The sequence below is a fragment of the Cucurbita pepo genome, chromosome 17 (assembly GCF_057944985.1).
Source record: "Cucurbita pepo subsp. pepo isolate OVF chromosome 17, ASM5794498v1, whole genome shotgun sequence".
In the NCBI taxonomy this organism is placed as follows: Eukaryota; Viridiplantae; Streptophyta; class Magnoliopsida; order Cucurbitales; family Cucurbitaceae; genus Cucurbita; species Cucurbita pepo.
Window position 1 is genome coordinate 909688 of NC_141814.1, and position 27058 is coordinate 936745.

Below are 27058 nucleotides of genomic sequence, written 5' to 3' on the forward strand. Positions count from 1 at the left end.
GTTTCGTCCTTTAACTTCAATGTATTTACATATTTTCCCCTGTTTTTTTCCCAACATTTTGGCAAAGCTTTATACAGACATGGAATGTTGTTAAGGTTAAAAAAAACATTACTTACCAAAAGATAAGGTTTTTTTATAATATACTTTTACATCAATCAAGTATTTTATTAAACAATCTTAAATTATTTAGAAAAATATATTATAATATTTAAATAATCTTACCCAATTAAAAAAATTAAAATTAAAATCATCATCTTTTAACTTTTTGTCCAAGATGTCATTTAGCTCGAGAGCCAAAATCCTGGACCCGACACAAATGGGTTAGAGAATTTTTGTTTAAACGGAGAATGGAATAGAGAGTGACTCAAACAGGATAGAGGACAGTAGACCCTATCCATAGTGGACGTGTTGTATAATTGTGAGGCTGACGACAATACGTATCGTGCCAAAACAGACAATATCTGCTAGCAGTGAACTTTGGCTGTTACAAATGATATAAGAACCAAACACCGAGCGGTGTACCAGCGAGGACGTTGGGTCCCCAAGGAGAGTGGATTGTGAGATCCCACGTCGGTTGAAGAGAGAAACGAAACATTTCTTATAAGGGTATGGAAACCTCTACCTAATAGATACGTTTTAAAAGCGTGAGGCTGAGAATAATACATAACGAGCCAAAATGAATAATATCTAATAGCAGTGGTCTTAGACGGTTATAATGAAGTAACCAAGTATCTTTATTTTGCCACCACTTCAAATGAAATTGAAATTCATCACAAATGATTACAAAATTAAAATCTCATTAGCATAAGTGAGGGAGCTGATTTCGATCTAGAACTTCAATTATTATCCAATTTGTTTGCGATACATGAGTAGAATAACGAGCTAATAGAAAAAGGGAATAAGTTAAGAAAGAATAACTTTTAAAAAAAAAACGTCTCTAACTTTTCTATTTGTGTTAGTGAAGCATAAGTCGAGTATTTTTAAATGCCGACCTACCCGAATCTTATAAGTAGCGGAAAAACGCAACGTGACTAACATAAGATTAGAGCTAGAGCTAGAGCCAAAGCCGGAGCATCGTGTGAATAGCATCACCCGAAACGTGTGTTGGTGTGTCGGGGCTGAAAAGACTTAACATTGTATATATTATTCTCAAATGTGTCATTTCATGTGAAAATGAATGCTAAGAATTCTATTCTCCATAGCTTTTTTATTAGTGTCTTGCTTGATTCTCCATCGTGCCATGGGGCTTTGGTTTCCATAGAAATTGCGGCAAACACGCAGACAGTATATATAATATGATGCAATTTCGGCTTTAAAAAATGAGAAATTTTAGTGTCAACTTACTTAATTCACCCAAAATATTCTCAACAAATTTTAAAATATTTTTTTTTTTGTTAATATAATTTCACTAAAAATTTTAAAATGTTAGTGTGATATCACTGGGGAGGAGGGGTGTGGAAACTTCTTCCTAACAGACGCATTTTAAAATCGTGAAATTGATGGCGATACGTAATGGGTCAAAGAGAGCAGCATCTGTTAGCGGTGAGCTTGAGTTGTTACAAATGGTATCAAAGCCAGACATCGAGTGATGTGTATCTACTAACGGTGGGATTGGGCTGTAACAAATGGTATCCACAGTCAAGTTTCAGCAGTATGCCAGCGAAGATGTTGGGCTCTCAAAAGGGTGGATTGTGAGATCTCACATTAGTTGGAGATGAAGTGGGTAAACTTCTCTTTAACAAACGCATTTTAAAATCATGAAACTGACTGTAATACATAACAAGTTAAAAAGAAAAACATTTTTTTACAAATAAAAAGGCAAATGAAAAAGAATATAATATTATGCACGATTAGAAGTATTGATACTACTTTTTGTCATAATTGGAACGACAAAAGAAAAGAGACGTTACTATATTTGCCCATATTATATATATTATTTTATCTAATTCTAGCATATTTCTTTACGAATATATGATTAAAAAGGCTACCTAGCTTACCTAGATCCTCATCAAAGATTAAAAAAGGCTTAGGGTACATACTACTTTCGGAGACCTTTTTCAAGATATGCATGAAAATTTGTAGATATTATAAAAAAAAAAACAAATATAATGCTACTCTTTTTTTTAAGTGAGTCGGCAAAAAAAAAAATAAATAAATAAAAATTGTCTTTATTCCATAAAAATTCAATTACCCCGATATGATAATAGATATAATTATTCTTGAATGGAATGCTTGATTATTACTATGAGACTTGTATAAGATAGCTTCCACCAACTAATTCAAGAGGGACTCAATATAAGATAGGTCAACTTGAAACTTTGACCAATGTCTTGTATCGTTCGATGATTGGTTCCTGGTCAGATTGGAGCTAGACACTCCATCCCCATAGTAGTCAGTAGACATGTTTTAAAATCGTGAAATTAACTGTGAGACATAATGAACCAAAGTAGACAATACATTTTAACGATAGGCTTGAGATGTTATAAATGGTATCGAAACCGGGCACCAAACAATGTCAACAATGATACTGAGTCCCAAATTGGTTAGATTGTGATATCCCATATTAGATGGAGAGGGACAAAACATTCTCTTTATAAGGAAGCAGAAACTTCTCTCTTTTACGGCTTCTAAAAAAAATCAACTGATATTTGGGGTAAATTTCAATGAAGTATACAATATTTAATCATTTCACTCTTACGAGCATGAGGCAATGTTGTTGATCACAAGTTTAGCCCATCCCAAGCGTTAATGATTATTGATTCAACTTGTATCCACATCTCATTTCCTGGAGATTTTTAAGCCTTAGAATTGAACTGCCTAAACTGTTTGGAGCATAGAAAATAAGGTTTCCAGTATTAAGATGATAAACCCCAACCAAAAATATCAAAAATCCCTTTCCCCTTCCCTTTACTTCTACTCGTAAAATAACCTTTGCCTTGAGAAGACTATATAAACCATGAGTTTCGAGAGATTCAAGTTAAGCTAGAGTATCAAGTACATTTTTACACAATCACAGTCAGCTAATTAGTAAGTAGCACGAAAAATCGTCAATTAGGAAAGAAAATTAAACGGGGCATGAGAATTTCGTACGCGATCAACCATTTTATCGACTGCTTTTCGGATCTGCAATGCCAAATTTGACCTTCACAAGACCAGAACATGGAAACGGATGGCTTTACCTTTTCCCCAACGTTTTGATCAAAAAACCTGCGTGCAGTCACTTCCATCGGCCATGCAGAATATGTATCTGTAGCTAAAAATCTACTATGGCATACAAGATATTGGCAGAACTAAATTTTGTTCTCAAATGAAGAATTCCCAAAAGGCAATCCCAAAAATATGAGGTGGGATGATCTAAGCTTTAGCTAGCACGTGAAGGTCGATACGGTAATCACGATGATGCTATAACAAAGATATAGGGAGTTGTTTGGCCTAAAAAAAAGAGATAAATGGTGGATCTTACGGGTCTAAAAAGATGAAAAATAGGTCACTTCCTCCTCTTACCCTGCAAATAGAGAGGTTAAGTTAGAACTGTTTGGTTATGATTAGGTCAAAAGGGGCAATGATTTAATATGGTGTCTAGAAAACTTACAGAGTTCACATAATCATCCTTAGATAATTGCTTCCGCTTCTTTAGGTTAGTTGGGCTCTCGGACTGCCTAGCCAAGGCACGTTTCGATGGCGTCATACTCTGAAACGGAATAGAATTAAAATTCAGCAAACACATCTCTGTGTAGGTTAAAGGGTTAAAGAAAAGAGACTGCTGCAAATGTGAAATAAACCTTGGCAAGCTTCTTTTCTTTACGGGCCTGTCTTTCCCGTTCATCATATTCCTGGTTTTCCTTCTCGACTAACCGGATTAAGGTATCGCACCTCCTTGCAAGTTCTTGTGTTGTTCGCGACTTGATAAACCAATCAAAGCGAAACAAGGGTGATGTACGAAATGCTGCTTTCAGTTCGTCCCAGTTCCCGTAACCAAGCTTGTGAACCATGCATATCTGTTGATCATTAAGATAGCACCTACGATCTTCAACATTCAAACGAATATAAAAATAAATTTCAGATGGGGAATTTAGAAGATCTCAATACCCACCATGAAACGATCACATTCTTCGTTGTACAACTTCCCTTTATTCTGGCCATACTGGATCTTGAGCTCCAGCCATGGATTTTTGTAGCGATCCAGTTTCTTGCCGATGGCTTTCATTATTTCATCCTTACGAGAAATCCTTGCTTCCCCTCTTTCTATGTTCTTGATGATTCTATCATAATCTGAAATTTTCATATAAATTGCTTAGAAACTATTCAAATAGTAGAAGATTATATATAACCTACAAAAAATTAAACCTATTATGAGAAATAATAGACCCAATGCAAAAACCCAACTCAGCCTTCAGCCAACTTATTGGTTACACATCAACCTTGAAAATATAAAAGATTACTAATAGGCTATAATAAAAACAAGCAGAACAAGTTAGCTGTGCTAAAAAGAATTCGACTGTCGTAAAAAGTAATTTAAGCAACCGACATAGGAGATGACATTGAACAACCAACAATTTAAGATATTTTCAATTTTCAGAATAACAACCGATTCGACTGTGCTAAAACACCAGCAGCTCCGTTAAAATGATAAGGACAGCCGACATAGTTCAGAAGAAACAACTAACAAAGCTTTGAAACCATGACGGCCACAATTTTTATCTTCATAGGAGAGATGACATCGATGGCATAAATTAACGTGCAGAAAATGGTTCATATTACAATTCCAGGATAAGATATATAAAGCTAAATTTCAGAGGTAAAAAATGTTTTCTGGTTCGATGTCCAATTAAGATAAACATCAAGAACAAACATGATACTGTAACATTCACAAAGATAGATTATCACAAGATTTATCCACTTACCATTTAACTCCTTGTATCTCTCTTTAAAGACACTTGCATATCTCTCAACTTCTTCTTCTGTTTTTCCTTCCATCTCCAAAGCAATACTTTTAATATCGTTTCGCCCATACTTCTCACAAGCCCTAATAAATGTATTGAAATCTCTGCGACTCCATGAAGAAAATCCCTAAAACCAAAAAACAAGTTTAGCAAAGTGATCATGAGACAAAGCCTTACAACACAAATCCACTTACTTCCTCTAAGAGTTTTTCTTTTTCTTCCAGCTCTTCGGCCGTCAATGGATCACCCACATCTAAAATTATCATTTCTAAGATTAGCCATACTGTAAAAGGAAAATTACAGGATATAGGGACATGAAACATGAATATTAGTAACATACCTTCAGTCTCCTCAACATCTATTGTATCTTTCAACTGATTCTTTTGATGTGTTAGCTGAGCCATTCAATGATAAATTGAAAAAACAAAGTAAAAATGCTGAATAATAAACACAAGCAATTATGTAAAAACAGAAAGCAATACTAAAGAATCTTATACTCACCATGAGATACCGCACTTCTTTTTCATATAGTTCACTCAACCTTTGTGTGTTGAAAAACTGGAAATCGTGCCTATAAAAGAAATTTTGATGTACCCATGAAAAAGTACATACATGTAATTATATAATATTAAGAAGAAAAAAAACTAAATCTACGAGATAAATCAACAAATTCAAGAGACTTACAACTGAGGCATGCGAGGAATCCTGGGCTCCTTTGGTTTTGTTGGACCACCCTGCCGCATTGTTTGCTTAAAGTATTCCGATTCCGAGTAACTTATAGGAGGTAGAAAACAATGGTCAGGCTTTGTGAAGATTATAAAATTCAGTATAAAGCTCACGTAGTAAGAGGAAAAGAAAGTCCTTACTTGCGCTTCCGCTCCCTTTTAGGTGGTTCAATCCAATTTTCACTAACAATTTTCTTGAAGTCAAATTTATTTTCATCCTTCATTAAGATACAAGGTCATTAGTAGGAACCTTTTCATTAACAGCTTTTGAATAATAAACATAAGAAAAACATTGGAATTAAAATCTTCAAGTGGATACAAGATTCTTGTATAATTGTATTTACCTTCTCATCGTCGAAATCATACAATTCAGCAGCTGCCAAAACCACATAAGCATTAGATAAAACTACTTGAATATTAGAAAGAAAACAGAAAATTATCAAACAGAAAGAAACTAGACAGTTCATGTCAGGAAGCTCCCCACTTTCATCCATCTTAAATTTAATGGCATCTTCTGTAAATTTCTTCATCTTTGCATCAAGCTCTGCTGTTGCTGCTTCTCCTTTTGCAATGATTCTATCAATGTCCTCATCTGTGATGGTGCTATCTTTGGAACTGAAAACCATCTCAGCACCAAACCTCACCATTTGAAGTAGCTCATCCTTGTTGACAGCTATTATTGAAAAAGAAAGACACAATGTGTTAACTATGCATGCTAAAAGATAATAGTCTAAGAATTAACATATGCTAATCATTCGACGATGCATGGCTTGAAGTATATTAAAAAAAAAAAAAAAAAAAAAAAAAAAAAAAAAAAAAAAAAAAAACTCACTTTTCTGCTCTGCTAAGCGTCCTTGTTGAATCACCAAAGCATCAAGGGCAAGTTTCTTGTAAGCCCTTTCAATAACTTTTTCCTCAATGGTATACTGTTCATTAAAGAATAAATTACATTTATCGCCACAGTAAGTTTGAGCTCTCTATGATATAAGTAACTTTGTTTACCTCAGTGCAAAACCGGAACACTTGAACTTCCTTCTTCTGACCAATTCTATGAGCACGATCTTGGGCTTGCAGATCAACTTGAGGATTCCTGAAATAAATGTTGAGTGTCAGAGCATACTGAGGGAGTAACAGCCAAAGCAGCAGTAATTTTGATCGAGGAAGATGTACCAGTCACTGTCGTAAAGAATGACTACATCTGCAGTAGCAAGATTAATACCAAGACCTCCAGCTCTGGTTGAAAGTAAGAAAACAAATTTTTCACTTCCTGGCTTGTTGAAAGCATCAATGGATGCATCACGATCTTCACCACCAGTGTTACCATCAATCCGACAGTAGTAGTATCCACGAAACATTAAATAATCTTCAAGAATGTCCAACAGTCTTGTCATCTGAAATTCACGCAAATACCAAGCTTAGTCAAAATATTAAATAATAATAATAATAACAAGCCAAACAAAACAAACAGTAAATCCACAATAATATGGTGATTCAGTTGATGGAAAATGTATTCATTGGTGATGATCAAATTCCAACAAAAATATTCACCTGCGAAAATATTAGGACTCTAGAATCACGCTCTTTCAGCTTTGGAAGCAACTTGTCCAAAAGAACCATTTTACCTATGAATGAAATTTTCTCAGTATTAATGAATGACTAAAGCGAAATCGTCATCATGCAACCTTGTACACAAAGCTTACCAGCACTTGTAATAAGATGATCTCCAGTGGTGTAAGGAGGCCCAGGTTCAGCACCTTGAAATAAATATGGGTGATTACAGCATTTCCGGAGCTGCATAGCTATATTAAGAAGCCGTTTACGCTCACCACCAGCATTAACAACTTCAAGATCCTTCTGGAGCAAAGCACGATAGTATTGCTTTTGCATCTGTGACATGCCTACTTTAAGTATTGTTTCCTTTTTTGGTGGTAAACCTTTTTCAACATCCGATTTCAGCCTCCGAAGAAGAAAAGGTCGAAGGACCTATAGGGTGCAAATAGCAGGGAAAAAAGAACGTGAGATAAAACACATTGAAATATTGAACTATGGATGCATGCACAGAATGGATTGAGGTATACCTTGTGAAGTTGTTGAACAACCTCCTGCTGATCATTTTCCCCAGAAATTTGAAACCATTCATCGAAAGTCTCAGCTGAACTAAATATTTCAGGCAAAAGAAAATTGAGGAGAGACCACAGTTCATGCAGATTGTTCTGAAAGAGACAATAAAAAGCCATATTGTTACAGTAAATAATTACAACCCGAAAAGAAAGAAAGAAAAGGAAAGATTTAAACAAAATTAAAAATAAAAACTAGGAAAACAAATCGCAACCATGTCACTTTCCTTCCAAATAACATATCCAGGCAGAAATTGTTATAGAAAAAACTAAACGAAAGGGTTTGGATATCAAACAAGGCAATGTACACAACCAGCACCTGACCTCAGAATATAAAATTTTACAGATTTTTATATTGCAAAATAGGTGGTATACTTCCACAATGGTCAAACTAATTTTAGATACCTGAAGTGGCGTGCCAGTGATTAGAAGACGATAGTTGGTATTATAAAGCCTCATTGTCTTTGAAAGGAGGGAATTCTCATTCTTAATTCGATGAGCTTCATCAATAATAATGTAGCGCCAACTAAAACGACGCAAGCAAGACTTCTCCTTGATGGCCATTTCGAAACTGGTAACACAGACATCAAACTTCCCAGCTACCAGTAAATTTTCCCGTATATTCCTCTGCATAAAGTGCATGATTGACACATTAATCAGTCTCCAGTACAAATAACAATCTAACATCACTAAAATTCACATATTCAAATGAATGAAGAAAAATACCCTTTCATCAGGATTTCCAAGAAACTTTACAGCTCGCAAGATAGGGCAAAAACGACGAATTTCATTCATCCAGTTTCCCAGGGTAGATTTTGGTGCAACTACCATATGGGGGCCTGTTATGCCTCTGTACTCGTGAAGATAGCCCAACAGAGAGATGGTTTGTAGTGTCTTGCCAAGCCCCTAATAGAAAAACACCATTTGTTAGCACACTGACTAAGGTATCAACTGTCTGAATTGAAATATTTTGTCGAGACATTGGAACTATACCACCTGTAACTAGTAACAGATCTTAAATATCAACAGGAAATAAATATACTTACATATTCATTCTCAAACAAAGACAAGAAAAATGTTGAATCTAAGAATCTGTTTATTACCATCTCATCTGCAAGGATTCCATTGATGCCATTCTCATACAGTCGAATGAGCCAATTTAACCCAGCTAGTTGATAATCCCTCATTTTCCCTTGGATACCTGCAATAAAATATTAGCCTCAATAATTAAAAAAAAAAATGTCCCAAACTTTGATGCAAATGTAAAACATAAGGAATATATTGAAAACAAAGCAAAAAAATGGAAAACTAACAAGATGGTTGTGTCAGGAGACGAGTGTTCCCAGTCCCAGATAAACCATCTTCTTCCTCTTTAAGGTATTCTTCATCTTCTTCCTCTTCAGTTATCTTTGATGCATGACGACCCCTTAAATATTGGCAAAACAAGAACCATAATTAAACATTCTCACAATAAGTATAGCATTATTTATCAATAAAACAAAACAACACCCATTGATTGACAAGGATAGCGTGCAGATATTAAATAATTGCGTGTTTAATCATTTTCAAGCAATTAATAATCTAACTGAAAGAGAAAAACGTGCTTGTGTGAAAGAGAAACAAACAGGAAATGTGATCTCCCACATACCCAAATAGCACAGATTTTCAAACACAACATTAATGTCCCTAGACCCTCAAGATTTACGAGAAGGAAAAAATATAAAACCTATAAAGACACAAAATAACAATAATGGTTCACGGGAAATTAAAGTTCCCTTAGATAACAGAACAGTTAAAGAATAAATAATGGCCAGCGAAGGAGCTTATATCAGCAATAGTCTGCAAAAAAGATGCAACATTCCTTTTAACAACCCCAGAGAAAACCATCATTGAGCTATCCATCCAAGTTACCAGGAAGCAAACAAATATTTAAGAGGCTCTTTGAATGACAATTCATACCTTCCTTTCGTTTTCTTTTGAGAAGAAGAATGCTCGCCTTTAGCAAAATGAGCAAATATCTCAGTTTGTTGCAGAAGATATTTCAAGCGTCCCTTCCCCTTATTATTCTGCCATTCCATAACATTAAGTAGCTGTTTCTTATCTCGTAAAACCAGGAACAACATCAAAATTATTGTGTAACTATTGATTTAACAAACCATATCAGCATCAATTGCAGCATTTTGTGCATCCAACATATCCTGAATCTTCTGCTTCTTCATTTGTTGCATTTCTTTTAGTCTGGCCTTTTCACGCCTGCTAATATCGACTTTATCATCATCGCCGTCGTTACTTCCGTCCTGCGGGAAAAAGTGACAAAAACGTATAGCGTTGGAAAAATATACAGTTCCGGAAATACAAGCACGAGGCCGAACTTAAGGCATGCCACCATATGCTCAACTCTCCAGTCCTCTCAAGTTTCCAAATGTGCAAAATAATGGAAATTTGGGCCAAAACCTAGTTAATCTAACCTAAGTAAGAAGTAATCCAGAGAAGGTACAGGAAAATTGAAAATCATAAACCCTACCGAGATCCGAGTAAAATTAACAAAAACGAAGACCGCATATTGAGTAACACAAGTCGAAATTTACCTCTTCCTCGCCATTTTCGACAGGTGATGCATCGTTATCTGAATCCTCGGCAGCTTCATCCTCGTCAGAGCCTGCCGAGCGAGCTACCGCTTCGAGCTCCTCCTCGTCCTCCTCCTCATTGATCTGCTCGTTAGTTTGCTCCTCTTCCTCCGACGAGCTCGAGCCATTGGACATGGCTTCATCAGAAGACACCTGTCGTTTCGAGGGTTTCGCCATAACTTTTTCTCGGACGCCGGGGGTGGGTTTCGAAAAAAGACTCTGAAAGAGAAGTGAACCGACTTCTAATTCTCGACCCACTGACCAAATGTAACGATACTTAACAACATGAATGTTTTATAGCCCTTGGATTGAAATCAACGAAGATGTGCGGGTCAGAACGATTTGTTACGTGGAACCATAATTTTCCCGCCAATTAAAAAGGAATTGCGAGTTCCCGCCTATTGCTGGGTTGGGCCTTTAATGGGCCTTTCAACTGGACATAATATGCTTGCCTCACTTACCTATTGCTGAGTTGGGCCTTTAATGGGCCTTCAAGTGGACATAATATGCTCGGCTCACTAACCTATTGCTGGGTTGGGCCTTTAATGGGCCTTTCAATTGGACATAATATGCTCGGCTCACTAACCTATTGCTGAGTTGGGCCTTTGATGGGCCTTTCAAGTGGACATAATACGCTTGGCCCACTTACCTATTGCTGGGTTGGCCCTTTTAATGGGCCTTTCAAGTGGACATAATACGCTTGGCCCACTTACATATTGCTGCGTTGGGCCTTTAATGGGCCTTCAAGCGGATCTAATATGCTCGGCCCACTTAGCCATTGGAGTGGGAGCAATTTCAATCGAGTATAATAAATTATTTAATTTTTTTAATATTGTTTTAACTTATTTGACCTTTTTTTTTTTTTTTAATTTATGAACCTTGACACAACTTACAATTAGGGTTCTACTATTTTCAAATTTAAAATATATTATTTTTTAAAAAAATTAATATGCCAAATTTTAAAAGTTTTCAACTTCATTTAGATACCGTTTAAACTATTTCCGGCTTTCAAGCTGTGTTTATTGTCGTTACAAACAATTCGATCATTTACAAGTTGTTTGTAATTATATCTTAGTAACATATTTCACCTCAAATATCACTCCTTTTTTTGTTTATGATTCAATCATAAATTAAATCTCTCAAATTCGGGATTAACAATATAAAAGTCACGATCGTTCATACAAATCAAATAATAAGTCCTTACTGGAGTTCATAACTCACTTCGAATCATGATTGAGTCGCATATAATCATCAAATTTTGATAACACCGCCGTAACTTCCGGGCAGCATCAACGATGAAGAATTCCAATGCAGCAGCCACACTGCTAGAATCTTCTTATGCATTTTCTTAATGCCTGGCGATGGTGGGAGAGATTTTTATTAAGATTCGTCTTATTTTGTAAATTGTCACGTCCTATTATTATAAATTGTTATGAAAAATGGGTTCATGAATCTCCTATGCATAAATCTATTGGAGTTCATTTGATATTAATTAACGTATAACATTAATATTGAGCATTGTTTTGAGATATGAAGTCATTATCATTCTGTATTTGTCCAATGTCGACGTTTAGCTCTACAACGAGCACAACCCTCGTGCTTAGTTGCAAGCATTGACTGCCAGTGATAAGCCGGAGGAAGGTGAGGATGACGTCAAATCATCATGCCCATTATGTCCTACGTGCTACATGGCAGGGACAAAGGATTGTGATACCACGAAGGTAAGCTAACTCAAAAAATGTAGGCTGCAACTTGCCGACATGAAGCCGGAATCACTAGTAATCGTCGGTCAGCCATATGGCGTACTTAACCCGTTCAAGTATGTACACACCACAAATTTAAAATAAACGACAAATTTTATATATCGAAAAGAAGAAATTACATTATAAAAATGACGTCACAAATAAACTTTATTTCAAAACAATAAATTAAACTTTGAACCTCAACCTTGGCAGCAGTAGCAGCAGCTGTTGTTTCATTTCATCCTCTTTCATCTGCAAGGCGTTTAAAAACGGTCCTTTATTTTATCTGCAAGACTTTTAAAAAGGGTTTTTGGTGGACGTGGGACGGACGGATCAGCTTCCGTTCCGTCGCTGCCTGCACCGTCGACGACGAAGAATTCCAATGCGGCGGCCATGACGATGCACAAAAGAAACACGGCAAGGATCTTCTTATTCATTTTTTTTATCCTTTTTTTTGTTGGGATTTACTGTGTTGATTTTATTTTGCAATTGGATGATTGTTTAGGGAGAAGAGAATGGCTATTTATAAAGCTATTATTTATTAAATTTAGATAATTTATTGCTAAAAATGGGGATATTTAGAGGAAGAAAAGGTCTTTTTCATGGATTGTTTCTTTTCTTTAATTTTAATAATAATTATTGAAAATGGTAAATTTGGGTTCCTTCAACTAATTCCCCAAAAGAGAGGGAGATTTAATTCCTCGTTTTAGATTTTTTTTATTATAAAATAATATGTTATTTTCCTACGTGGAAATCAAATATGTTTATTTAATTTTACTAATTATGCATTATATATTCATGTTCATCTCTATCCTTTTGTGATGCCAAATTCTATAAAGAGAGTTAGGTTTGTGAGGAGGAAATTTAATTGATTAATAAATAAAATTTAATAACAAAATGTTAATTATCATAAAATAATACTTATATCTAAACATTCAATAATTGTCTATCGATTAAAAAGTCAAATTTAATGTCTAGTTGCTACATTTAGTTGTTAAGATGGCGTTTGGGTGTTTTCTGTTAGACGAACACGTCTCTCCACAATAGAATGATATTGTCCACTTCACGACACTCAACAATGGTACGATATTGTCCACTTCAAGCATAAGCTCTCACGACTTTACTTTGGGCTTCCCCAAATTGCCTCATACAAATGGACCGACTATTCTTTGATTATAAACTCGTGATCATTCCTTAAATTAGCCGATGTGAGACTTTCATCATTCAACACCTTCAATCACCCTCCCCTTTCACCTGAATTAGTTGAGGATTTTCAATTCAGGGAATAGTTTGGGTGCGAGATTGAAGATACGTGGGATGCTATCCCGCCTCTTGACCGAAGGGCCAACCCACCTCACACTCCTCCCTCCTCTAATGCTCGTATTGAAGTTGAGCTTGCTTGCATCTGATCTAAGCTTATTGCTCCCGCTTGGCTCATAAGAAAATTCTAGGTAGTTGGTCGTCATAACTAAACATGATTTTTCATCGCTCGATAAAATGAATCTAAAAGCTGAGGAAATCGAGATGCAACAAAATATGAAGCACATTATTCACCTTATAATATATATACATATCATACAATGGTGGTTCATCAAGAATGAAGCAATAGTAAGGTTTTAATTTTTTTTAACAAAGATCAAAAGATTTTACTCCGGATCAAGAGCATGTTGAAAGCTGGCCAACCTCAACTATCTTGCAGAAGAATCACCTTAATCAGAACCAATTTATTTTGCCTCCAAACTTTGCATACGAGGAACGGGAGTAGCAAGGTCCCGAAACAACACGACGTTGCCTTCTGAATCGATCGACCCGTATTCGGCCATCACCTCCATTACGATCCAGCATGTTGCAGGATCATCAGTTGGGAATTCCACCCCATAATAGGATAAATGGTCCTGAATGCTGTTTCCAATTACAGATCTGCATTTAAAGACCCAAAATATCACCACAAGTTTCTAAGATGGCTGATTGTTCTTAAGTTGTGCTATATATCATATGCTTCTTCAAACATGATCAATACTTGGTCATCAACATGTTGATGAGTAGATGAACTTCAGCATAAAAAACAAACAGAGAAGATTAATAAGAACTTCCACCATAATGCCCCAGATCCACTGCTAGCAGATATTGTCCTCTTTGGGCTTTAAAATGTGTCTGTTAGGTGAGGTTTCCACACCCTTATAAATGGTGGTTTGAATGTGTCTGTTAGGGGAGGTTTCCACACCCTTATAAATGGTGGTTTGTTCTCCTCCCCAACTAATGTGGGACATCACAATCCATCCCCCTTTGGGGCCCAGCGTCCTCACTGGCACTCTTTCCTTCCTCCGATCGATGTGGGACTGCCCCCAAATCCACCCCCATTTGGGGCCAGCATCCTTACTGGCACATCGTTCAGTGTTTGGCTCTGGTACCACCTGTAACACCTCATATTGTCCTCTTCGGGCTTTCCCTTTCAGGCTTTAAAACGCATCTGCTAGGGGAAGGTTTCCACACCCTTATAAATGGTGATTTGTTCTCCTCCCCAACCAATGTGGGACATCACAGTTACTGTAATGAAACTGAGGATGCTTCAAAAAATCGAAAACATCGACAAAATTGATCAAACTCGATCAGTTTGAACTCTTCTCGTCAATCATTTCAGTATTCAAGATCATAAAACCAAAAACTTTATCAGTTCGTGATTTTTTCTGTTGGTTTCGAGGACGGTTGTAAAATATTACTCCCTATATTGACAACAAACGCTCAAACATTTACCTGCTACAATTTGGATCTTCACCCGAATCGTCACAGACCGTCTCGATGTAAGAGGCAAGGCGATTTGATGTAGATGAAGTATCCTGAAGCCATACCTGCAAGAGAAATGCGTCCACTAATATAGCAAGAGAAGAGACATCCAACTCTGCCCATTATAAAGCCTACCCACCGAGCTTACTAGGTTCTTTTTACAGAAAACTTATGCATAATTCACATATTCAAGATACAAGCAAATTGGTACCTCTCTAGGGAAGTGGTGATATGTTTTCCGTGGGATAATGGAAAAGTAAGGAGGCAAATGGGGCACGATATCGTGTTCATGCGTGACTCGAATGGTATCCGGTAAATGTTTGCTGTAGTACGAGGCAAAAACTGCGTTGCCAATACGAGGTTGGCCAAACGTCATAACTTGAACATTTGGCACATTATGATTAACCTGTGGAAAATGTAAATACTCTAGTATAAGATAATGAATCCTATCCATAAACCTCCAAAACTAAACAAAGATGGCACTAAAATTTTAAACATGAACAGGGAGAAGATTTTTGCAAGCCGTTAACTCACTTACTATAAGATCAAGAGCACAAAAGGCAGCAATTGCTCCTCCCATTGAATGCCCTGTGACAATGATGTCAAGGTCCCCATAAACTTCCTTTGCTGTTTTTACTGCATTTAGAATTGCAGGGCGTATTGTTGTACAGTGATATGCACGATAAAATCCGCTATGTACCTAACATGGTCGAGACGCACGAAAAGAAATCAATGTGCTAAAAATCCTGTGGAAATAAATCAAGCACTACACACCTTTGCACCATCCATTCCAGGATAATCTAAATCCAGCTGCTTCCAGAACAAGTCTTCTATCCAATTCTGTATGCTGCAAAATCAAGGAGACAAAAGGTTAACGAAATTTTCGCATCAAACGTGCAACAACGTGTTTATCTCTGCAGACAGCGGATGGTATTTTCTTCAAAGAACAATGATATTAAATAAGCAACCAAAAGTCCAAATGACTGATCATTACCAAAGAAATCAGTTTAGAACAGAAGAGAAATTGAGTCTTCAAAGCAATAAAAAGAACCGTTAACAACATGGACAGTTTAAGAAACTCTGAAATTGGATAGCAATTTCATATGGGCTTCTTGTGTAGCCAGCGAATCTAAACTACTACATTCATCAACTAGTTTTAAAACGCGTCTGCTAGAGAGAGGTTTCCACACCCTAACAAGGAATGCTTCGTTCCCCTCTCCAACCGATGTGAGACCTCACAATCCACTCCCTTGAGGGCCCAGCATTCCTCGCTGGCACACCGCCCGAAATCTAGCTTTGATACCATTTGTAACAGTCCAAGCCCACTGCTAACAAATATTGTCCGTTTTGGCCCGTTATATATCATCGTCATTCTCACGATTTTAAAACACGTATGCTAGGGAGAGGTTTCCACACTCTTATAAGAAGTGTTTCGTTCTCTTCTCCAACCAATGTGGGACCTCACATAGATAATGTAAACACCAGAAAACAACAAAAATTTCTAGTTCGTTTTTTTCAACAACTAAAGCTCCTCGTGTTCCTCGTGTAGAATTGTACCTAGTTCCTCGTGTTCCCCTGAATGCAATTATAATAGCACGTGGATCCTTCGCTACTCCAACAAATGACTGCAGCAATTGAATATATTAAGATGGATATAACATGCAATTAAAAAATGCATGGTCGTTAACTACGCACCTGCAGGCAACTTTCAACATCTACAATCAGCTGCACAACTTCAAACCCCTGTATCAAAGGAAAATTAAGCATTAATGCCAAAACTTGAAAAAGTGAGGAGGCTGGAAGAACACATTCTTGAAATGAAATCCATGATACAGAAATTCTCTTTTCGGGAGCTGAAACCTATTGGCGATAAACCGTTTCATTTTTCTAAGTACCTCGGTGAGGCCACGGCATCGTGTACATGTCCATGTAAATAATGATGTCATATCAGAAATATAAACCTGAACAAAGATGCAGTTTTAGACTTGGTTAGATCTCACATCAAAATAACACTGCTTAACATTCTTAATTCTTATCAAGCAATTGCAATTCGGTTCCGAAAGTACTGGCTTCGTCAACTTAAGCAACGTCGTGTATACCCTTACATACACAATGGGCAAATTCATATAAGGTTAACTTAATTTCTAATCAGAAACAGCTAGAACCAAAGAGTTTGTCACCCCTTGCGCCATCAGCTTCGCTTATTATAGAAAGGTATTAGGATAGTTTTACTGGAAGTGTATACTTTTCAGCTCCAAAATATTCGTGTAAAGGCCCAAGCCCACCGCTAGCAGATATTGTTCTCTTTGAAACGCGTCGAGGGAGAGGTTTCCACACCCTTATAAGAAATGTTTCGTTTCCCTCTCCAACCAAGGTGGCATCTCGCAATTCGACGACTGCCTTTCTAAGTGAAACTAAACAAAAAGTGGTCTCTCTCGCTCTGTTAGAAGTGTGAAGTGAACTTACTGCGGAAGCATATTCAACCATGATCATGGCAAGGGTGTGGTTATAAACAGATGAACTATTTGTCTCGTACTTCATCAGCTTCGGGTCTACGTTTGAACACAATTTCCAGTGAGTAGACTATTTAAACAAATTCCAAATTGCAAACGAATTCCACAATTTTCTCGATTATCTCAAATTGCATACGTGAAATGCACAACTAAAAGAGGGCACGGGCAGCAGTCTCACCTCTACCGGCGGATAATACTAACAAGCAACCAAAGAAATAGAATAAAAACCATCCACGCGTTCCCATATACCTAGAAAGAAAGGGAATTAGAAAACAAAATTTCAGATAATATTCCGCGAAATTGATCGGATAGAACAGTTGACATATACCTCTTCATTCCGAACATCCAGATTTCTAGAATAGAATCTAAACAATTCTAAGGTAGGGCTTAAGAACTATCTTCGATGATCTGAGAAAACATCAAGCAATCAATCAGGAAAGGGAGAAATCGACAAGGTGGAGAAACGGGACATACAAGACTCTTGCCTACAAGTTACCGTCATCGGAACTCCGGCGAAGACTGCTTCCACCATTTCCGGTGACGGAACACGGAGAAGTTGCGATTTCTTCGGAATGAAGTACAGAATCGAGGGAGACGAAAAGTTTGCTTGGCGTCCCCGAAAGTTCGAGGGAAACGACATTGACAATAAGGAGAACGAGGGAAATAAAATTCGTTTATTATATGTTATTAGTATAATTATTGGATAATGTAATAATAACTATACTTATAATCATAAAAATAAAAAAAAATAAAAAAAAATATATATATATATATATATATATATATATATATATATATTATTTAAATTTTAAATTAAAAAAAAAGTGAAAAACGTTTGTAATTTATTTTTAAAAATTTTCGAAACAAAATATTAATAATTTTATTTTAATATTTAAAGATATTATTAATATTTTTAAAAATTAAATTATATTTTTTAGATGGGAGTACAGATTGCATAAATATTTTTATTAATTTAACGTATATTATTTTAAAAGTAAAATAAAATTTAAATTACACCCTTCAGTTCGTAACTTTTTATTATTATGGGTTTATTTAGTTATTTTTAGTTATATTAAATAAAATACGTTAAAAATAATTATAAGTATAATATAAATTGATTTATTTGTGAGTGTTTAAAATAATTTTACAATTAATGACTGACAAAAACTTGCACTGAAATACCTAAATTGCCCCTAAATTGTGTTGATATTTATCTACAAGGCCATTACTTTACAGCATTGCACGTGCTGACTGACAGCTGTCGTGCGTCTATGGACAAATACAGTCAGAGGCCAGTTTTTTTTTTTTTTTTTTTTTTTGGTATTTTAGTCGTAAATTGATAACTTACGGTAAATTTTGCTCAATTACTTTTACCGAAATCTCATTTACTCGGTCGTTAAAAGTAAAACCGCGTATGCCATCAAAGTTGGTTCAGGGAGCCACGTGTCGAAATCGCCGTTGGATCAGAGCCGACCATTTCTAGTCAGCAAGGATTTGGTCTCTTAACACGTGGCCGACAAATTCCACGACTTGCCCGTAATGTTTTACCAAAAGTTCGGTCAGCAACTACCCCGTCTACGGGCAGGGTAGGGCAGCTCACCATCTAATTAATGACAGCGACAATTTTTATCAGTTTTACCATCCAAACCAGCAGAGCATCGAGATTCTGATTTCTGTGGAAGCCGATAATTATTAAAATAAAATAAAATGAAGGTACACGTGAGCGATGAGTCAGCACGCAGGCTAGACCTCTATATGCGTGCCACGTGTATTAACAAACAAAAGCCCTTTTCCGTAATTTCCTCGGCGAGGCTTTTGTCTGTTTGGATAAGTGGATAAGATTTTAGAAAAGGGAATTCCAATCAAGGAACCATAATAATTCAGTTATTAAAATAAGTGGTTTAAAAAATTTAGACAACTGGCAAACACACCGTGAGCTGACTTGGCTTTGGGTCCCACATTGACACGTCATCACAAGCCAACGAATTAATTATATTGAATGGTCTTAATCTTGTGGTTAATACGTTATCTATTTGAAAAGAAGAAAAAAAAATTCTTTTCTTTTTCTTTTAATTAACAAAAAATAAGTAATTCCGCGGTATAACTTTGGTCTTCTGAAATTCTGCCACGTGGCATTGTCATTTTCTTGCTTTTTCTCTTTTTCATTTTTCTTCCCTTCAGTGGCGTTTTCTTATATAAATTCAAAGCTTCCCCACCCATTTGGCCTTCAATTTGAGAGCTCCATTTTACCTTTCGCTAAAGCTATCTTAATTTTTTCTTCTTGCCGTTTGAGAATCTTTGTTTCTCAATAGTTCATCGATTTTCGTCTTTGCTTTCGGAATCGATTTCTGTTTTCTTGATCCTGATTTCTTCGGTTCGTGCGTGGATTTTTGTTTTAACTTTCCGTTTCATTTCATCCCGATTATGGAGGTTTCGGTGATTGCAAAATCTCAAGCGAAGATTGCCGGAGCCGATTTTGGTAACAGAGAGTTAGGGCTTTTGAATTCGAAAGTTGATAGTAAGATTTTTGGTTCAAAATCGAAGATCTGTTTCACTAGGAGTTGGAGGTTTGAAAAGTTGAGAATCCGATTATTGACGAAAGCCGCACAGATGGAACCAGTTCAATCTCAAAACGTCGACGTTGGAAGAAGATCCAAATCCGTGAGTACTATTATACTTCTTCTTAATAGTGTTTTCGTTGCTTTTCCCCTTTGATATCGTCTTGTTTGGAGGCTGAGAAGGCTTGAATCTGTTAGCCGTCAGATTAATTGATGAAAACTGCAGTATTAACGGAGAGTTTGAACATAGTACTTCCTGCTATGATATTGCTATGCATCTCAATAGTTAATGTGCGTTGGCTAAAAGTTGGGAAGATCCATTGATATAGAGATTTTTGGGTGAATTTAAAGCGAAAAACATGTTAATTTTGCTTGCTTAAGTTCTTTATAGAGTGGTTTGCACTTTTGGTCTTTAGAACTAATCAGACAATAATTTTTGTTCTGTTAATTTTGGTTGCTTAAGTTCATTATTGACAGTCTTTTTCATACGCTTTTGCAGCTCGAGGGTGTAAAATTGTATGTCGGTTTGCCGTTGGATGCAGTTTCCACGTGCAATGCGATAAACCATTCAAAGGCAATCGCAGCAGGGCTTAAGGCTCTGAAGCTGCTTGGCGTAGAAGGTGTCGAGCTTCCTGTGTGGTGGGGAATCGTTGAGAAAGAAACTACGGGGAAATATGAATGGTCAGGCTATCTTACCCTCGCAGAGATGGTCCAAAATGCAGGGCTCAAGCTTCATGTTTCACTCTGCTTCCATGGATCTAACCAACCAAGAATTCCTCTTCCTGAATGGATCTCGAAGATCGGTGAATCCGATCCGAACATATACTTCACCGATCGGTACAGGCAGCAATACAAAGATTGCTTATCGCTCTCTGTCGATAACCTTCCTGTCCTGAATGGAAAGACTCCAATCCAAGTTTACCATGAATTTTGTGAGAGCTTCAGGTCTTCATTCTCAAATCTCATAGGCTCTACAATCTCGGTAAGAACTGTTATGAGGCATTTTGGGAAGTCTAAAGCAAAAACAAGAGATTTCTAATAATAGTCTTTTCTAGATTGTATATAGCCTTCATTTTATGGTTTTATTTGGGCTTCTATTACTTATTGTTGCCTTTTGATCAATTCAGGGTGTCTCCATGAGTCTCGGACCAGACGGTGAGCTTCGGTATCCGTCTCAGCGACAACCAAAATCACATGGTGTTGGAGAATTTCAGTGCTATGATAAAAACATGCTTAGCAGTCTAAAGCAACACGCTGAAGCAAGCGGGAATCCTTTATACGGTCTTGGAGGTCCCCATGATGCACCGAGTTATAATGAAATGCCAAATGCTAACAATTTCTTTAAAGATCATGGCGGTTCATGGGAGTCTCACTATGGAGATTTCTTCCTTTCATGGTATTCTAGCGAGCTTATTGACCATGGTGATCGCCTTCTTTCTCTTGCTTCATCCATCTTCGGCAACACCGAAGCAACCGTTTATGGGAAAGTTCCATTGATGCATTCCTGGTATAAAACTCGATCGCACCCCAGCGAACTAACAGCTGGGTTCTACAATACCGCCAGCCGAGACGGATACGAGGCTGTTGCCGAAATGTTCGCTAGGAACTCAACCAAAATGATCTTGCCTGGAATGGACTTATCAGATCAACATCAGCCTCAAGAATTACTATCGAGCCCCGAATCATTAATATCTCAAATCAAGTCAGCTAGCAGAAAGCACGGGGTAATGTTGTCGGGGCAAAACTCATCAAGTTCAGGAACTCCCGGCGGGTTCGATCGGATAAAGAACAATTTGGAAGGGGAAAGTGTGGAGCTGTTCACATACCAGAGACTGGGAGCATACTTCTTCTCTCCAGAGCACTTTCCTTCCTTTGCTGAATTCGTCCGTAGTGTCCATCAACCTGAACTGCATTCAGATGACCTTCCAATCGGAGAAGACGACACCGCATCGTCGTCACCCGCCGGTTCCGTGGCCGAAGAACAGATGCAAGCAGCTTAATAGAAGGCGTAGAGTATCATGTAATCATAGTAATGTAAAAATATCTTCAGTTCTTCAAGGCTTGAGATTAAATTAATACACTTCAGATTGAGGATTTAGATATTACACATCCTCCAGAAAGCAGTTCTGTAAGATTCTAAATTAGATAACCAGAAAGGTTGTTTTAAAGTAATTCAATTATTAATTATGTATTGAAGTTATATTTTATTGAAATGCATACATCATAGAAGAGATTCATATGAAATATGATAAAAGAGGAAATGGAAAGAAAGAAAAAAAAAAAAAAAAAAAAAGGAAAAAGAATTCATTATTTACACAAACATGAAGAAATATACAAATCACAATCAAATAGTCTTCGAATTTCGCAAGTTTCTCTGCGATTCAATCCCTCAAAAAAAAAAAAAAAAAAAAAAAAAAGAAATTAAGCACTGCAAAGAAACCACCACGAAAGAAGCAAACATCCTATGAGTTTTGGTACATACCCTTCTTCTTAATTTACCATTTTATTGCCTGAAGCCATTAGTAGAGCATCCAATTGAGCATCCCTTCCCTGCATCACAAATGAAAATCAGGATCAATAGTGTTCTTATAAACACAATGATTCAAATTTTCGGTCATATTTACTCGTTGGGGGGTTCCGTACTCGAGCAGTGAAAACAAACGATGAATTCGGATATGTCAAGCTTGCAACAGTGCCAAGAATCGAGAACATAATGTCATGCTATGTATATGCTAGAAACCAAAACATTTTCGATCGAAACAGTTTATAGAGTCATGGAACAAAACTAAATCTTGAATGATTCCCAAGGTTAAGCGACATTTTCTTACTCGTTCATCTATCAACTCAACTCAGCTCGCCGGGAGGGTTCCATACTCAAGCAGTGAAAACAACCCATGAATTTAGATATGTCGGGCATACAACAGCACTAAGGATCGAGAACATAATGTCGAAACAAAACATTTTGGATCGAAACAGTTTATAGAGAGACATATTACAAGGAATAGAAAAAAGCAGCCCAGAATGTGAAGTGAATGTGATGGTTTGGAAAATGTATAAGAAATGGATGGTCGTAGTAGTGACCATTTTGGGATCATACTTGAATATATGAGTTTGTCGTCGTGCTCGAATTAACGAAAAATTAGGATAACATGAAGCTATAAAGTAGAGTAGATCAATTCTAAACAGACTCCTAAACTATATTTAAATCAGTAGAGTTTGTACCTGTTAAATGATGGGGCTGTCATTCACAAGCAATCTTGGTGTCAAAGCTGCTGAGGCAGATTGCAAAAGCCTGGAAAGTCGAGATCGGGTAACGAAAATCCATGGTGAATAAATCCTTCCCCACTTTTCCAAACTGAAGGATGATCTTCTCTTGTTCTTGTGAAGGAGGTTCGGTTTCCGAAGAAGCGACGAGTTGAAAATTTTTCACGGAAGCAATCGTAACTCGTCCATGAAAATTCAAACACCAGCATTGAAGCTGTTCGTGCCACCTGGGAGTCTTGTTTCTCAGCACCAGCATTTCATCTTTCTGACTAGCCAATGGTTCAGAAAGCAAGCTATCTGCATTTGATTTCGACCTTAAGAACGGGAACGATGGAAACAGTTCCACATTGCTCAACGAGAGCTCGGTCGGTGTCGGAGCCACTCCTCCAGGTTCAACTGCAGAAGCGGGAATAGCGTCCATGATACACTGCATTCTCCTCGGACCCCTGCTTGTTAATCACATCAACCTTTTAGGATTTGCAAGACATCCAAACAGAGAATCACCATAAATCATAATAGCCTTTGGATTACCTTGATCCCAATACATTTAGTTCATACGAAATGTGAGCAACTGGATAGTTCCCAGCAGGGAATTTGGGCGAAACTTGTTTCAAATTCACAAGCCTCGTGGAGCGACTTTTTGTGATCTTCGCTCCCGAATGTGGCGGTTGCCCGTCGAAGATTGTGAACTTAGTTCCTAGGAAATTAGATCTGTTCTCACACAAGGAAAAATGAAACTCTCAGAAACATATTCCAAAATGTACATCTAAATCATAACATCACAGGTATTCAATAGCATACCTCAACTTCCCGACATAGGTGCTGCTCCCTTTCGACAAATCCTCGGCGTGCAAAGAGATAATATAGTCTGTGTAGGTCGGTCGCTTGCATTTCCGAGCAGCAAGAAGAAACTTACCATCATCATTTAGTGCTGTCGTGTAGGCAATTCGGCCATTAAGAAACTTACAATTCGGACAAAGCTAAGAAACTTCAAATTACCATAGCAATTACTCACCATTAGTCAAACTGAGGAAGAGATAATAAGTTTGATTGGATCTGTTTCGCTTTATGAAACACTGTAGAAGAGGATCCCTTGGACCAGGCTGCAAGAACAGATTATGAAAAAACATCTTATAATGTGTGATTTTTTCACACGATCAAACCAGTGAATATCAATTAGGCACTTGAAGCTTCCAACAATTTGTTAACTAAAACATAAACTAAGACTAAAATCCTTCTTGAGACAACGAAAAAAATCCTAATAAACATGAACAGACAGCATCAAAATTTCCAATTAGTTCAAAATCATACCAAATATATCCTAAATCCATCAAATCGTCCAAAACCCCCAAAATTTACAAGTAGCGCGGAATACTCGCTCACCTGCTTGATAGAGATCGGGAACGTTAACTTGCCGGAAACCTCCGGCGTTTTGACGATCTCCTTAGTGATGGCCCGCCAGCTCCGGCATACTCCAGCGCAAGCGACGACACTCTTCCTCCGTGGCCAAGAAGTCTCCGATGCCTCGATTCTCATAAGAACCTCCCTGAGAAGCTCCTGAGGCATATTGGCCCAGCAGCTTTGGACGAGGCCGTCCGTTGGCTCCGGCGCCGTGCCGTCCTGCACCACGCGGCGGGAGCGGGACCTCATATCTTGAATGATGCTCTTGAGAGACATGAATTGGCCGGATTTCTGGTGGAAAACACGACGAAGATGGAAGAAATGATCAAAGAAGGAGCGGAAAATTGGAGATTCCCGATGCCAGAGAGGCCATTAGAGGTGTGTGGATTTAGCTTCGAATCCTCTGGGGATTGGATATGGGAAAAATGGAAGAGAGTGAGATAAATGCATCTAAATCGGAAATTTTTGGCCTGGATTTTTTTTTTTTTTTTTTTTTTTTTTTTTTTTTTTTTTTTTTTTTTTGTGATCTGGGATTGTGAAAAAAGCGGAATAAATGAAAGAGGGGACCGGGTACCGGCTTGGCCATTTATTATTATTATTATTAAAAATAAAATAACAGCTTCGATTATTCTGATAATTACGCCAAAATGGGTCGTTATTATGGCTTTGTAGTTAACGACGTAAATGAATCTCAAATAATCACATATGTATTAATTACCCATTTTCAAATATTTAAAAAAACGTAATAAATATTTTTATTTATTAAATTAGATTTTCAAATTTTTATCTATTTAGTCTTTTATTGGTGTGTTTTTTATTTATTTATTATTTTTAAAAAAATTATAAAAATCAAATAATTATCCAAGGTGTGTTAAACAATTAAATGACATTCGATAACCCGTTGGCTTATTAAACATAGTAAATAATGTGTTTAATTTAAATCAGTAATTTTTTTTTAATATGATTGAACTTATTAATCAGTATATAATAATAATAATGATAATGATAATACTAACGGATTGACTTCTGCTTGAGTTTGTTGAGTTTGTTGGGAGGTTTGAATTTAAATTAAAAAAATAGGTTACCAATTACAATTATAAAAATTAAATAAAATAAATAATGAATGACTTGGCTCACGATCATTGTTGTCTTTCTTTTAATTATTCAACTCGTGAATTTAATGTTTTATTTTTAAAAAATAAAGTTTTCAATTTACGACTTAAAACAATAATTATTTTCAAATTGAAGAAATGTTTATTTTAATTCAAAATAAAAAAAGAAAATTAAAACTTGTTATCGTAGGTTCAAATAACCCATATATTAATTAAAATTTAAACTACATTTTAAACCTTTGTTTACTTATTCGTCTGTGGCCGATTTTAATTGACTCTGTTTATGTGAATAAATAATCGAGCCGATTGAATTTTATTTAATTAATTATAAGAAAAGTAAGATTTGGAGTAATGTTATTCTAAGATTTCATATGTACTTTTTTTTAAAACGAATTACTAAAGCTAAAGAGTATTAATAAAACATTTAAAGTTCGAGTGTATTTTACGCTATTAAAAGTTCAAGGACATGTTTGAAATAAAATACTAATGATTTTCATCCAAAATTATGGATAAAAATTATTTTTTTTTAGAATATTATTCAAATTTTTAAATATTAAAATAAATAAATTAGGACCATGTTAAAATATCGTAATACATTTTATGAAATTTGACCATTTTCACTCCATTTTTGTAATGAGATTAATTTAATATAAGTTAAGAGATAAACATTAAAAATAATAAATTTAAACTTTTAATTACATGATATATTTTAAGCAGTTACACATATTTTTTCTTAATTAAATAAATAATTATTTTACAAAGCCCTCGTGTTAAATTAATTATATAACTGGCCTGGAATGGACGTGGACCCCATTTTCTCATCCTACCTTTGTCCTTGAGGAAAGATTCGACGGATAAGAACGTCGTCGTTTTCATTACCGGTTCCCTCCTTGTAAATCGGGTGAGGCGAGAATTGGATGCTCGCGCCATTAAATTTTTATATATATATTAACGGAAATGGTTTAGGTTCCTATCCTATCCTCTCACGCAAATAAAAAATGTCACGGTTATTTATATATGCATTTTATTAAATTAATTTATTATTTTAGAAATTTGCAAGACTTGACAAATTTCCAATTTTACTTTTATCAATTTACCGTGGGATAATTAAAGTTAAAAGAAAAAAGAATGAAATAAGTATTTCGTTAAATTATTTAAAAATATATATTCATACACTTTCTTTATTTAAAATATTTTTTTAAAAGTAGTCCTACTGATTACAATATTTTATAAATAATATAAAACTAATATTAAACTATAAGTTTATTGGAA

The 27058-nt window shown here is 36.2% G+C and overlaps 4 protein-coding genes across 6 annotated transcripts; 1 reads left to right on the forward strand and 3 right to left on the reverse strand.

Annotated features, from left to right (window-relative positions):
* Positions 1-2920: 2920 nt before the first annotated feature.
* Positions 2921-10681, reverse strand: LOC111778621 (ISWI chromatin-remodeling complex ATPase CHR11). Its single transcript, XM_023658551.2, has 25 exons — positions 10374-10681; positions 9942-10082; positions 9745-9851; positions 9099-9211; positions 8889-8986; positions 8512-8691; positions 8191-8412; positions 7747-7881; positions 7369-7651; positions 7217-7290; positions 6839-7059; positions 6671-6758; positions 6501-6594; positions 6153-6341; positions 6013-6044; positions 5810-5886; positions 5628-5717; positions 5445-5514; positions 5284-5338; positions 5138-5196; positions 4905-5070; positions 4094-4272; positions 3783-3998; positions 3593-3691; positions 2921-3505 (listed from the first exon to the last, which is right to left on the reverse strand). The coding sequence occupies exons 1-25, from the start codon at positions 10587-10589 to the stop codon at positions 3488-3490; spliced, it is 3222 nt and encodes a 1073-aa protein (XP_023514319.1). The 5' UTR covers positions 10590-10681; the 3' UTR covers positions 2921-3487.
* A 2998-nt stretch (positions 10682-13679) lies between these two features.
* LOC111778442 (lipase) lies at positions 13680-18109 on the reverse strand. Of its 3 annotated transcripts, none has more exons than XM_087119024.1 (12): positions 17948-18109; positions 17780-17859; positions 17630-17700; positions 17405-17490; positions 16834-16899; positions 16634-16681; positions 16496-16563; positions 15713-15785; positions 15477-15638; positions 15150-15344; positions 14909-15003; positions 13680-14074 (listed from the first exon to the last, which is right to left on the reverse strand). In XM_087119024.1, the coding sequence occupies exons 2-12, from the start codon at positions 17794-17796 to the stop codon at positions 13879-13881; spliced, it is 1077 nt and encodes a 358-aa protein (XP_086975150.1). In that variant the 5' UTR covers positions 17797-17859; positions 17948-18109; the 3' UTR covers positions 13680-13878. The 3 variants fall into 3 exon arrangements, with proteins under 3 accessions (XP_086975150.1, XP_086975152.1, XP_086975151.1); XM_087119026.1 differs by having other exon boundaries at positions 17941-18109; XM_087119025.1 differs by having other exon boundaries at positions 17937-18109.
* A 1557-nt stretch (positions 18110-19666) lies between these two features.
* LOC111778945 (inactive beta-amylase 9) lies at positions 19667-22181 on the forward strand. Its single transcript, XM_023658958.2, has 3 exons — positions 19667-20112; positions 20509-20991; positions 21137-22181. The coding sequence occupies exons 1-3, from the start codon at positions 19876-19878 to the stop codon at positions 22007-22009; spliced, it is 1593 nt and encodes a 530-aa protein (XP_023514726.1). The 5' UTR covers positions 19667-19875; the 3' UTR covers positions 22010-22181.
* A 117-nt stretch (positions 22182-22298) lies between these two features.
* LOC111778430 (tubby-like F-box protein 3) lies at positions 22299-25178 on the reverse strand. Its single transcript, XM_087119079.1, has 6 exons — positions 24657-25178; positions 24289-24376; positions 24075-24204; positions 23805-23984; positions 23232-23719; positions 22299-22559 (listed from the first exon to the last, which is right to left on the reverse strand). Exons 1-5 carry the CDS (start codon positions 24948-24950, stop codon positions 23251-23253), a joined length of 1161 nt encoding a protein of 386 aa, XP_086975205.1. The 5' UTR covers positions 24951-25178; the 3' UTR covers positions 22299-22559; positions 23232-23250.
* Positions 25179-27058: the final 1880 nt, after the last annotated feature.